Below are 14,402 nucleotides of genomic sequence, written 5' to 3' on the forward strand. Positions count from 1 at the left end.
TTTCTGAAGCAGCGCCTATACTCCTTCAAAATGCATGAAGACAAATCCGTCTCAGAGCAGATTGACGAGTTCAACAAGATCATCGACGATCTCGAAAACATCGACGTCAAGATGGACGATGAGGACAATGCACTACTATTGTTAAACTCTATTCTCAAAAGCTACGAGCATTTCAAGGATGCGATGCTCTATGGAAGGGCGCAGATTATTACTCTGGAGGAGGTTCAATCTCTTATTAGAGCTAAAGAACTCAAGAAGAAACACGACATGAAAGAGGAAACCAGTAGAGATAGTTTGACAGTTAGAGGAAGATCGAGCAAGAAAGACTTCAAAAATGATCATAGCAGATCAAAGTCCAGAAGAAAGGGCAGAAGTCAGTCTTCTAAGAGATCTAACAAGTGTTACCAATGCCACAAGGAATGTCACTTTAGAAGGAACTATTCGGATATAAAGAAAAGTTTTCAGGAGAAGCCCAGAGATTCTGGAGAGGCAAGCGTAGCCTCAGATGACTATGATTCAGCTGAAGCTCTGGCGATCACAGAATCTGAATGAATGAATCTAGCAGGGAGTGGATCCTTGACTCAGGGTGCTCCTTCCACATGTGTTCTCATAAATACTGGTTTGAGTCACTGCAGCTAGAGAACGGTGGGTCTATTCTACTTGGTGATAATAAAGCTTGCAGGGGAGTCGGCAGCGTAGCGGGACAATCGGAATCAAGATGTTCGATGGAGCTGAAAGGATACTGCAGCACGTCAGGGATGTCCCGGAACTCAAAAGAAATCTGATCTCTCTAGGTACGCTGGAGTCAAGTGGATCATCATTTCAAACTCATTCAAAGCAGAGAATAGCTGCATCAGAGTATCCAAAGGTTCTCTCATAGTCATGAAAGGAGTCAGAAAGAATGGACTATACTCACTAGTTGGAAGAATTGCGATCGACAACTTCTCAAGTGCAGTTCAATCAGAACTTAACAGGACCAGATTATGGCACATGAGACTGGGGCATGTAAGTGAAAGAGGCTTACAAGAATTGTCCAAGCAGAGTCTGTTATGTGGAGATCGAGTCAGCAAACTAGAATTCTGTGAACAATGCGTTTTGGGGAAGGCCACCAGGGTGAAGTTCTCTACCGGAACTCACTCATCAAAGAAACCCCTTGACTATGTTCACAGCGATCTATGGGGGCCAGCCAGAACTCAGACTCATGGAGGAGGGAGATACTTCATGTCCATCATAGATGACTATACCAGGAAGGTATGGGTTTTCATCCTTAAATCAAAAGATGAAGCTTTTCAGAGGTTCAGGGACTGGCTAACTGTCACAGAAAATAAGATGGAAACCAAGCTAAAGCACTTGAGAACTGACAATGACTTAGAGTACTGTTCAGAGCAGTTTGAGGAGCTGTGCAGAAGGAATGGCATCACAAGGCACAAGACAGTCTGGAACACTCCTCAACAGAATGGCCTGGCTGAGAGGATGAACAGGACTCTCCTAGAGAGAGTGAGGTGCATGCTGCTAAATGCAGGTCTACCCAATAGTTTTTAGGGTGAAGCTGTGTCAACCGTCTGCTACCTTATCAACAGATGCCCATCAACTGCTATCGATATGAAGACACCTTCAGAGATGAGAGATGTGGTACGGGAAAACTATGATAATCTCAAAGTTTTTGGATGTACTGCATATGCTCATGTTAGACAGGATAAGTTGGAAGCAAGGGTCCTTGGAAGCAAGGGAAGCAAGGGTCCTGAAGTGCATTTTCATTGGATACCCATCTGGAACCAAGGGCTACAAACTCTGGTGCTTAGATCAACAGAAATGTATCATCAGTAGAGATGTGACATTCGTTGAGTCCAAAATGGCGAATATGTATAGTCATGCTGCCAAAAACAACATCACCAAAGAGGATTCTTCAATTGAGGTGGAGCTGCAACAACAACGAACTTTGACAGATCAAAGGACTGTTTTGAACGATCAAGATGAAGTAGCAGAGGAGCAGCAAGTGATTGAGCCAGAAAGAAAATCTGATGACTACAGCTTGGTAAGAGACAGACAAAGAAGAACTATCAAACCGCCAGAGAGATACGACCATGCAGATATGATCTCATATGCTTTAAGTGTTGTCGAAGAGATAAAAGAAGCAGAATCGAGCAACTACAAGGAAGTCTTAAAGAGCAGGGAAAGACTCAGGTGGGAAGAGGCAATGGATGAGAAAATGGCTTCTCTGATGAAGAACAATACCTGGGACTTTGTGAATCGACCAAAGAACAAACGAGTTGTTGGTTGCAAGTGAATCTTTAAGAAGAAGGAAGGCACGCCAGGTATTGAGAGGATCAGGTACAAAGCTAGACTCGTTGCAAAGGGATTCACTCAGGTAGAAGGAATCGACTTCAACGAAATCTTCTCGCCCGTCGTGAAACACTGCTCCATTAGGAAAGTCTTAGCACTAGCGGTTCAATTCAATTTGGAATTAGAACAGCTAGATGTTAAGACTGCGTTCCTACATGGAGAGCTTGAAGAAACCATCTACATGGATCAGCCAGATGGGTACTGCACACCTGAGACAAAGGACAAAGTTTGCTTGCTGAAGAAAGCTTTGTATGGACTAAAACAAAGCCCCAGACAATGGTACAAACGATTTGATGAGTTCATGCTAAAGATCGTATTTGTCAGATGCAGCTACGACAGTTGCATGTACATGAAATGACAAGACGGTGAAATAAATACCTACTTGCTTCTTTATGTGGATGATATGTTAGTAGCCAGCAGAAGCAAGGAGGAAATCCAGAAGATCAAAATGTATGCTCAATTCTGAATTTGACATGAAGAACCTAGGACCTGCTACAAAGATCCTAGGGATGGCGATTACTAGAGATGGGAATTACTAGAGATAGGTCTTGTCTCAAAAGTCATATATTCAGAAGGTTCTAGCAAGGTTCAACATGCATGAAGCTAAGCAAGTTGCAACACCTATTGGCCAACACTTCAGACTGTCAAACTCTCAAGCACCAGAAATTGAAGATGAGAAAATGTACATGGAGGGAGTCCCTTATACGCCGTCAGCATTGTAAGCAGGTTCATGGCAAACCCAGGACAGGCTCACTGGGAAGTAAAATGGATCCTGAGGTACCTGAGAGGCACTACAGACCTTGGTCTACTCTTTAAAAGGCAGGAAGACAAAGAAAAAAGGTAGTTGGTTACGTGGACTCCGATTATGCAGGAAGCATTGACACCAGGAAGTCACTGACCGGACTCATTTTCACTATCTTCGGTACCGCAGTCAGTTGGAAGTCTAACCTCCAATCTGTTGTGGCCCTCTCAACAACAGAGGCCGAATACATCGCTGTGACTGAAGCAATCAAGGAAGCTATGTGGCTAAAGTGCATGGCTGAGGAGCTTGAAATACATCAGAAGGTGATAACTGTGTTTTGTGACAACCAAAACACCATTCACCTAACCAGAAATCAGGTATTTCATGAAAGATCCAAGCATATAAATATAAAGTTTCATTTTGTGAGGGATGTCGTCGCCAAGGGTTCAATAGTAGTGGAGAAGATACCTACTGAAGAAAATCCTGCTGATATGCTCACTAAGGTGCTACCGACAGCTAAATCAGACATTGTCTGGACTTAGTAAACTTCACCAAGGGCTGAGGGCCCATCAGGGGTCAGGTGGAGAGAATCTTTACTTCGAAGCTTCTCAATTGAGGGTCAAGGTGGAGAATTGTTATTTTGACCCCCAATTATTGAACTAAGGTAAAAGGGCACTTTTGTAATGTGGTACCGCTCTCCTACCACATCTCACATACCGCTCACCTACCGCTCACCTATCTCCCACCTACCACTCTCTTGCTTCTATAAATAGAGAGGGTGTGAGACTTAGGAGAGCAAGAGAAGAGATCTTAAGCTACCACAAAGGATGAGAGAATAGCTAGAGAGCTAGAGAGGAGGAGAGCACCTTGAAGCCTTGTATCAAGGTGTCGCTTGAGAGGGAGGTCATAGAAGGAAGATGAGGGCTCATCTCTATGTATAAGCTATGTATTTTTCATTTTTTTTGCCTTAGTGAACTATTTGATTGATTTCCTCCCGTGGACGTAGATCCAATTGGATCGAACCACGTAAAATATCTGTGTTTGCTTGTGTTCTTTGCGTTTCATTTCTATGCCAGGAAGTACATATCTCACAACAGTATATTTCCCGTATAAGAATCTCTATGATTTATTTTAACCCGATAGCAAAATTGATTGGGAAAATCTTATATAATGTTTTGTTTCCGGTGGCTATTATTAGCCTCTGAAAATACCATAACTCCAGCAAAAAAAATACCTTTAAGTTTTTATCTCAGCATTTTTTTCAAATTCCTTGTTTATCGTTTGAAGAATTTGTGGTGTGTTATTATGGATATAAGCTATTGCGGCCTAGAGAAGCATATGATTTAACGTATCCTGATTTTGTTTATTAGAAAATTTATCTTTGGTCTATTCATAGATATGAAAAGTTTTATAATCTCATTAATAATTGTCATAACTTTCCTCATAAGACAGTATCAAGAGAAGTGAGATAATAAAAGTAATAATGTCAAGTTTGATTTGGTTGGTACCGAGTAGATTTTGGTTTATTGAGTATCATAAGGTTATCTGAGGTTTGATCATTTCAAGTGTTCTAAATTGTTCATGAAGATGACCTCCTTCAGATTCTGAAAGATAGTTACAGGATTTTTCATTAAATGCTTCAAATGAGATTACATCAAAAAGATGCACATACACACACACACACACACACACACAACATGGATATGACAGAGAATAATAATAAAAAAAAGTATGACAGACACAATAGATGTGTTTTCATGCTTACTAAATTATTAATATAAATATGTGTCATTATGTTCTACCAAAGACGTCATACTTTCTTTAATTTAGTAACATATATCCATAAAGGCTGTCTTGTCATCTATGTGATTATTACTGGTGAATTGTGTTTATGCGTTTAGAGTTTGGGTTTCTAAATCACTCAAGTAACCTATTGATAAAGGTCTCTTAAGACAAACCAAAAATCAATTTTATCGATCTCAAGAGATTTTGTTAGACCGGCACTTATTCTACTTTCCAGCATGTCAACTTATTTTAGGCGCAAGGTTAAAAGGACAATTTAGTCATTGGTTAATTATTATTATTGGGTATAAATAGGAATAATATGTTAGGGTTGGAGTTATGTGTGTAATTGTCTTAAATCATAGGGTTAGGTTTAGGGTTTGGAAGAGATCACCTACCCCTCGGATTTTAGATGTTGGGAGAGATCTTCTACCTCTTGAACTGTAGGCGTTTTATCTTTTTTGTATTCGAGTTGTATTGTTTGGTGTGTTGGAATAAAATATTTTATTTTGCCCTAATTTCTAGAGAAGTGGCTATCAGATTCCTATGCTTCGCATAAAGATAAATTTACCAATATCTATCATTTCAAATGTAAAGGCCCAATCATCCTCATATCATTTATACCCACTCGCATATTATTAAAATATAATAACAACATCTCAAAGCTTTGATTGGACCATTTGACATGCATGCAATGATCAACTTCCATTGTTACAAAGCCTATAGAGGTAATGGCCTAGATCACTGCTTGAACATATAGATAATATGACTAAGCTTGTAAACTTTGCACTCAGTCCTTCCGTCATAAAGCCATTGAATTGATCCGTATAACTTTTTATCTGGTTTTCCACTAAGAGATGCTAACATTCATCTCAAGAAAAAAAACCTAAATCTAATGAATAACAAATGTTAGAAAAAAGGAAATTGCATTAATTCTCACCACCGAGAAGAATGTATCTTCATATCTACACCATCAATTTGGCTATAACATTTTGCCATTAAGTCTGCTTCGTAAATATTGATCGTGTATCCACCTTATGCTTAATTTTTAAGACTCGCTTGTTTACATTGATCTAGCACCCTAGTGCGAGATCATCAAGTCTCAAATTTTTTTTTTCTTTGTCGTAGAGCTTATTTCAATTTGCATGATGTCTATCCATTTTTTGTAAGCTTATTCTTCATAAAAATTCAAGTTATAAATAACTAAGAAAACATATATAAGCGATGCATCCTAAATGTCACATAGCTAATTTCATCATGCATGAAATAACAAGTTATTATTAGGGGTGTCAATTATGGTTAATTGGTCAAATTCAAATCTGACCCAAATTTGACCTAACCAAAAATTTTTTAGCACAAGCCTAACCCATTTATTATATGAGTTGGAATGTCTGACAATAACCCAAACCCAACTCATTTACTATACAGATAACAATGTCTGATTGAAACTAACACATGTGACCAACTTATTATATGGTTTATGAAATTATTTTATGTAAACACAAATATGAATCATTGAGGCGCAAGAGCAGTGTCGGCTAATCATAATAAGAACATAATTTAAACCCTAAAATTAAGCAAATTATTTTCAAGTTGATTTCAAGTTTCTCAACCCATAAATGGCTCAAATATTGAATGGGTCGACATTTTAGTTAGACTCAAACATGACCCATATAATATTCAAGTTAAACGAAACCATGAACCATATAATATTCAAGTTAAACGAAACCACAAGTTTTAGCCAAGCCTGTGTTGAGTAATTGTGTTGGTCGTCTATTGACAACACTAAGAATTATTATATAATTTCTTCATACATTAAGATTTTCTTCATCTCATCAAATGAAAGAATCACAATTTAAAAAATAAGACGAACCGGCCAGTTCAACCAGTTCGATAATGAGTCGGCCGGTGGTCCGGTTCTGGGCAGGCTAAAAACCATTTTTTGCATCAGATTGGCTAGAACCGTACTAAACCGGCGGTTCAATCGAAATACCGTCGAAACGGGAGTGGTTCAATTGAGCTGCTTTTATATTTATTTTATTTTTTTTTTATAAATTCATGAATATTTATATTATAGATTCTAGTTACCAATGAGTCGTATTAGATTTTGCTTTAGCATAAAATTTTATTATTGCTAATATTTTATTAAAAAAAAAAGATATGAGCCTATTATTACTTATAAGAATTAATCTAATAAAACAAAAATTAATTCTTATAAGAAGAAGAGATCATCGAGAATGTAAAGATTATAAGATCATTCTAAGTATGAATTTAAATACTCAAAATCGATTATTAGTTTTGGATTTTAAGACGAAGAGTTCTAAAATAAAGAATACTATTAATCATTGTCATAGAATCAAACGGGATAACCTAAAAGTCACAAATAAAATTATTTTTATGAGTAAACGTCAATATTATGGGATAAAGTAACAAATACTATTAAACAAGTGACAAAATATGTATTTGAAGAATCAACAACAAAAAGCCTTTATCCTACTTTGGTTGGGACACAATAGAGAAGAATTAAAAGAAATAATTTTTATAAATAAAAATAGTTGGTGGTGGAATAAAAATATCGAAGGAAAAAACATAAGAAGTTATATTATAAAAATTAGTTTAAATGTAAAAGCTTAAAAGTGAGAAAAATATAAAATGATCCGTAGGAATTCTAAGAGAATAATCTGTGACGCTAAAAATTCTACTTTTAGCGATTTTTATAATATATTAAATAATAAAGAGGATAAAAAATATATGTATAAACTAGTCAAGCAAAAGAGAAAAGAAAAGTAAATATTAACTCAAGTAAAGTATATTAAAAATAAAATCAAAAAGTAATTCTCTTAGAAAAATATATTCAACATAGATGGGTAAGTTATCTTGATAAACTTTTCAATGAAGTTCTTGAAAATAAGATCGATCTTAGTAATTTTATTATCGTTAATAAAAATAAAATGTTTCATTTTTACCGCCGCATCAGTAAAAAGGAAGTTAATGAAGCTTTAAAGAAAATTAATAGTAGAGAATCTGTAGAACCTCATGATATCTCAATTGAACTATAAAAATATTTAGAAGATTTTGGGAGTTTGTTTGCCGACTAAACTCTTTAATATTATTTTAAAAACTAAAAAAATGTCTGAGGAGTAGATGAAGAATATTTTGATCCCCAATTTTAAGAATAAAGGGGACACACAAGAGTGTGCAAATTATAGAGGAATTAAGTTGATATATTATACTTTAAAATTATAGGACATGATAATTAAACATAGGTTAAAATGTATTACAAATATTTCTCATAATCAGTTTGGATTTATGACGAGCAGGTCTACTATGGAAGCTATACATTTATTAAGAGGTTTGGTGGAGAAGTACGGAGAGAATAAGAAGAATCTTCTTGTGATTTTTATTGATTTAGAAAAAACTTATGATAAGATTCCAAGAGATATTCTTTGGAGAGTTCTAAAGAAGAAAGGCGTTGATATAACTGATATTCAAGTCATTAAAGATATTTATACTAAAGTTGTTACTTTTGTTCGAACAGAATGAGGATTAACCAAATATTTTTTCTATTTTAGTTGGATTATATCAGGAATTGACTTTAAGCCCATATCTTTTTGCTTTAGTTATGAATGCTCTTACTGGACATTTAAAGGAGGATGAACCTCGGTGTACGTTTTTCGCTGATGATATCATTCTTGTGGATAAGAGAAGAGAAAGTGCTTAGGAAAAACTTGAATTATGGAGGTCTCCATTGAAGTCTAAAGGCCTTCATTTGAGTAGAACTAAAACTGAATATATTGAATGAAAATTTAGTATTAGTTGCTCTAGTGACAGAGTTGTGACTATGGGTGATCAAATTATTAAAGGTGTGAACACTTTAGATATATCGAATCTATTGTTCAAAGTGATGGTGATATAGATGGGAATGTTATTAGTAGAATTCAGGTTGGTTGGTTGAAGTGGAGGAAAGCTTCGGGTCAATTGTGTGATAGAAAAGTACCTCTTAGACTGAAAGGAGAACTTTATAAGATGGTGATGTGACCTACAATGCTCAATGATGCAGAATGTTGGCCTATAAAAAAGAAGCATAAAATTAAGTTAAGTATTGTTGAGATGAGAATGCTTAGGTGGATGAGTGGCTTTACACTTAGAGACAAAATGCAAAATGAATACATCTGTGATAGGGTTGGTATAGCTCCTGTGGTGGATAAAATTAGAGGGAGTAGTCTTAGATAGTTTAGTCATATTAAACTTAGACCATCTGATGGTCTGGTTATGAGAGTAGATTTTTAGATTCGGCTTATGTTAAGAATAGTAAAGGTAGACCTAAAAAGACTTTGGCATATTATATAAAAAATGATTTTAATGTATTAAAATTAAATGAAAGATACAACACTCAATAAGACACAATGGAGGAAAAGGTTTCATGTAGCCGACCCCACTTAGTGGGATAAAGGTTTGTTGTTGCTGTAAATCATTAATAATTTAAATGAAACATAAATGAATTTAATTAACTAATAATTACTCAATTTAATAATAAATCTACCTAATTAACTTAATAAGTAATCAATTAAATCTATATTAATTCAAATAAAATATTAATCATTTAATAGGTTAATAATAATAAAATTAGAACTTTAAATTATTTAAACATATCATTAAATATATAAATAATTAAATAAAACAATAAACAACTTAATTAAAATACTAATTTAAGAATTAAATAAATATTTCATAAAATTAATTAAAATTTTGATTAATCCATAAAATTTTAATAAAGTTATAAAAATTTTAAATCAACAAAACTTCAATTTAACAAAACCTAACCTTAATTAATTAATTAATTAATTTCAATAATTCACCAAAAAATTAATTAGCATGTTTAAGAAATTTAATTAATTAACATGTTAGTAGTTAAGTTATTAAATTAATTAGCATGTTAGTAGTTATTAATTAAATAGTTTTAATTAATTAACATGTTAATAGTTATTACAATTTAATTAATTTTTTAAAAAGTAAAATTTTTTCTTTAAGAAAAATAGAAAATACTCAACCAAACATATATTATATTTTGTTATTTTTAAAAATATATAAATTATAAGAGTACCAAATACATTTTCTAAAAACAGAAAACAAAAAATAAATAAATAAATAAATAAAACTGACTCAAAACCAAAACAAAAATAAAAGGCAGAATGTGATCTCACACATAACCTAAGAATCTCCGCTTAATTCCCTAATACTCGGAAAGTAATCATCAAGGAATTGGACAGCTCTTGATTCAAACACTTTCATGCCGCTCTAAAGTATAATTCGTCAATTATATGCCCTTATGAGATTTATGAGTCCTTTAAAAAAATGTTTGATTGTAGTTTGGTCTAATTTTTCATGTTTATGAAAGGTGTTGTGAAATATCAAATATATTTATAAGGCCTTGAGCTATAAAATATAGATTCATGATGTTGAGGGAATCTATTTTGAAAGAACACAATAATCAATTTGAATCTTTCTTTATTGGAAACATAAAAAAATTCAAGTCGAATCATTTGGTCACACATTAAGTGTTCCCTTGAGGTTAACCTGCATCAACAACCCTCAGAACTATTACAGTTTTCAAAAAATAATTTAGTCACTTCTGAACCACGAGTTTACCTGCTGACCCGCGAGTTTACCAGACTAAACGCTAATTGCTAAAGCAGCAAACAAGATCAAAGAGGTAAAACCGTTGAAAACTCATAAAGACTTGTAAAAGCTCACCTTCATTAAGTGCAGCCTTAAATCCGTAGGCCGAACACCCTCCCCGATACATACCATAACAAACTGTGAATACTGATATAAAACATCAGCAGCTGCTTGCTTTCTCTGCTCAGCCTGGAGAAAGATGAAATTTTGTGCATTCAGTCATTTATGACATATATTTACAACATGAAACAACAAAAGAACAGCACACCGATCAAATTAAATTATAAAATTAAGGAGTGATATTCTAGAGAAAATCAGAAGATTTGGAGAACATTAGCTAGGTTCAAAGACCTTGCAAGATTGACTCGTGGGGAAAAAATTAGATTATTAATATATTATCTCTAGCATTAAATGAAACTTAATTAACCTTTGCTTAACCATTAAGCTGGCTGGCTTGATTTATAAAAAAACTAACTTAGAATTTCTGCTGCTTAATGATGGCGTTGCTATTAAAGTTCTTCCAATCCTTCTGGTTGGAGTTAATATATTTAGTATACAGTAAACATGGAACAACTCAAGGAACCAAACAGCAGAAAATGAGCGCCTCAAACATCTTCCTAAACCACCAAAAAAGAAAAGTCTCTTAGACATTCAATCAGTTTAATCTCATTAAGTCAGCTGAAAAGTCTGTACAAAATGATGCTTACAAATAGAATCAACTTTAAAAAGAAACGACAAATTGAGTAATCGGTTATTTTATAATATATTAGAAGCACAATGTATTACAAATTCAATGGTCACATGGATTTGTTCATTTGCTAGAAAAACTAGAGCGGTTTAGCCGACTCTATTATTAAATTAAAAAAAGAAATAAATGTCTATGATCCCTTCAAAAAAGAAAAGAAACCCAAATTTATATATTTTAAGAGTTATTTACTTACATGGAACACAATTCTTACGTATTTACATATCTCATACCTAAACTTTCATATTTACACACATAGCTAGGAATGTAAATGAACCAATAACTTGATGAAAACTCTAACTCAACTCCATTAATACTCCATCATATTTCTTCAAGTTAGTAAATAAAAAGTTTGAACATTTTTTAAAAAATTGGAGCTTAAATGAATAAAGTTTTAATACAGTTCAACTTGCTTGTTAATATTTATGAACAGACTCGTTTGTTGTTAAATAAGTATCTCATTAAATGTTTTATGCTTATATGATATATTACTTAAATAAAACTTGATTAATTGGAACTTATTTAATAATATATTTAATAGTAATATATTATAATTTCATAATAATATACACATAAGTAAAATGCAATTTATTATTATTTTTATTTCAATAAACTAATATGTTAGTACATATTTACGTTATTTGATTGCAAAAAAAACTTACAACTTATATATTATTTTATTTATTTGGTATTAACAAGTAAGATGCTACTTTAAAATCTATTTAATTATTAATTTATTTAGATTCTTAAGCTCATTTTTTAATAACTTTATATAAAAAATCAAATAATTATTTGTATTTTTAACTTGTTTATTAGTTTTATATAAAAAATAATCTACAAAGAAAATATTTAATTTTATATGAAAAATGACGTGCTCATTTGAAATCTAGCTTTTTAATTAATTTAAATAAACCAAGCACAAATCTAGTATGAACATTAAAAATTTTAAGCAAGTCAAATATAAACATATTTTTGAAGTTCATCTCAAGCTCAAACTGAACAAGAACAACTTATGATTTTATGATTCAACCAAGCCAAGTCCAAATCATGACATACTGAACTCGAATTGGCTAGATTTCAGGTTTACGCATAGCACTCAAATCTTTAATGCCACATCAAAAGTTTAGGTCTGAGATATGCAAATACAAAATAATTTTGTGCTAGGTATGTAAATTTCCCATAAATCTATCAAAACACGAGCATCAGGAATAATCATACGCTACAAAAAAAAAATTTAAAGGATGAAATGACATATCAAACAGTTCTTAGTTCAGGGTTAGTCACAGACATGAAAAAGGGCAATGGCACACAAGATTGAATATCTCTTAAGCCTTCAACATTCGGCGAAGCATCCAATCCAAGCAAGTAACACAACAAGTTTTAACCAAATAATGTTAATTCATGCATGAGACGGACATGGGGAAGATAGCTGTTAGGGCAGCGATTTCCATAGACAAAGAATAAGTTCATATAGATGAAATTCCACAACAGTGCAGCTCGGTACAGATCCTAACCCTAGAAATAATTCTGATCAAGGATTTAAGATACGAATCCTTGGAATCTATTAAAAGGAGAAAAAATTTAAAGAAAAAAACGAAAAACGAGATGCGAGATCATATTTCAGAAAGTAAACTTTGATGATGGAAAACTACCTCGTACTCATCCTCCAGAATCAGCCTTGAGGTTCTTGCCATCTCGCCCCCGTGTCCTCCACCAAATAGCTTTTCTTTGTTCGATGTATCGAAGACTACTGAGAAGGAGGATTAGTGAACAAGAATTGAAAACGATTGGGAGATTTGCATACCGGTCAATTCTTACACAACTACCCATCTAACTCCTAAAATTCCATTTTTTTCATATTAAAATGATATCAATGTAAAAAATAAAACTTAGGTGTTAGATATATAAATGCATAAGATTTGAGTGGTATGCATGTACATGCTTCTTTTAAATAAGGTGGTGGCAAGAGAAGGGACGGTAGCATTGGGGCCGAAAGTTATAGTTGATCTTCAGTCTAGAACAATAGTGGAATTCGACCCACCCCTCATCAAGCGAAGGTAGTGAGTCTATTTGTAGACTCTAGGAGAGACAGATGTTGGTAAATCAACAAATAACTCTCATAACTATCTGACAAACAATCAATGTTGATATTATTTATCATATATTTTTTTTTAGGATTTTAAGACCTAAATCTACTCAGAAATAAATTATATTGGGCTCCTTGGATTCCTTTATTCAAGAAGTTTGATTTGAAATATAAGTATGTCAAATTAAGACTTCATTTGAATCTTCAATTAACTACCCAAAATCTCTAAATGTAATTCAATAGATTGATTTGGGTTTGATTAGGCTCGGATTGGACTAATTATGATATTATTTTATTCTTCGTATCAAGACGGTCGGTTTTACCATAAGTTTATTGATATCGTGATCATAGATGATTTTTAATTTGAGTTAGAATATTATTTATTTAAAAAAAATGACTTAATATTTGTGTCAATTGTTGAAATTTTGTGATAAGAATTTACATATTTTCTTCTATTTATATTGACCATTGGCTAGATAGAAAATTATATTTTAGCTACTTATGTATAATTTAATCTAAATAAATAAATATGAGAATTTGCTAACACTTCCTAAACACATAAATATTCAATACTAATTATCTTTAATAATCTTAAAAAAAGAGAGGGAGGATATGTTTAAAATGTATGCATTTTAAATATAAATGTATGCATTTTAAACATAAGGTTTTAGTGAAGCATTATTTAAAAGTCTTTATTTTCATGCAAGCAATTAATGTGTACAAAATACTTTTATTTGAATTTAAATCTTACTTAGATGAGGAAAACCAGATTGATTGGACAGAATTCATTCTCCCTAAGCAGCCATAAATAGGGGTGTAAATGAGCCGAACACGAGCAGTTCGTGTTCGGCTCGTTTATATTTCGAGCTCATAAAGTGTGTTCGTGTTCGGCTCGTTTGACAACCCTCGAACACGAGTTGTTCATGAACAAAGAGACCTTTGAAAAACCTTAATCATTGTCGCCATAAGACAATAAAGGTTTGAGCAATATTTAAAAATTATTATTTATATTAAAATATCATTTG

At 33.0% G+C, this 14,402-nt stretch overlaps 1 protein-coding gene across 1 annotated transcript in view; it reads right to left on the reverse strand.

Moving 5' to 3' along the window:
- Positions 1 to 13,133, reverse strand: part of LOC110028366 — a 17,766-nt gene extending 4,633 nt beyond the window's left edge. The window contains exons 1-2 of the mRNA XM_020730187.1: positions 12,944 to 13,133; positions 10,622 to 10,735 (exon numbers count right to left, since the gene is read on the reverse strand). Coding sequence (XP_020585846.1) covers positions 10,622 to 10,735; positions 12,944 to 12,985 — 156 coding nt within the window. The 5' untranslated portion in view covers positions 12,986 to 13,133. The remainder of the gene's footprint in view (positions 1 to 10,621; positions 10,736 to 12,943) is intronic.
- Positions 13,134 to 14,402: the final 1,269 nt, after the last annotated feature.

The sequence above is a fragment of the Phalaenopsis equestris genome, unplaced genomic scaffold (genome assembly GCF_001263595.1).
Source record: "Phalaenopsis equestris unplaced genomic scaffold, ASM126359v1 Scaffold000511, whole genome shotgun sequence".
Classification (NCBI taxonomy): Eukaryota; Viridiplantae; Streptophyta; class Magnoliopsida; order Asparagales; family Orchidaceae; genus Phalaenopsis; species Phalaenopsis equestris.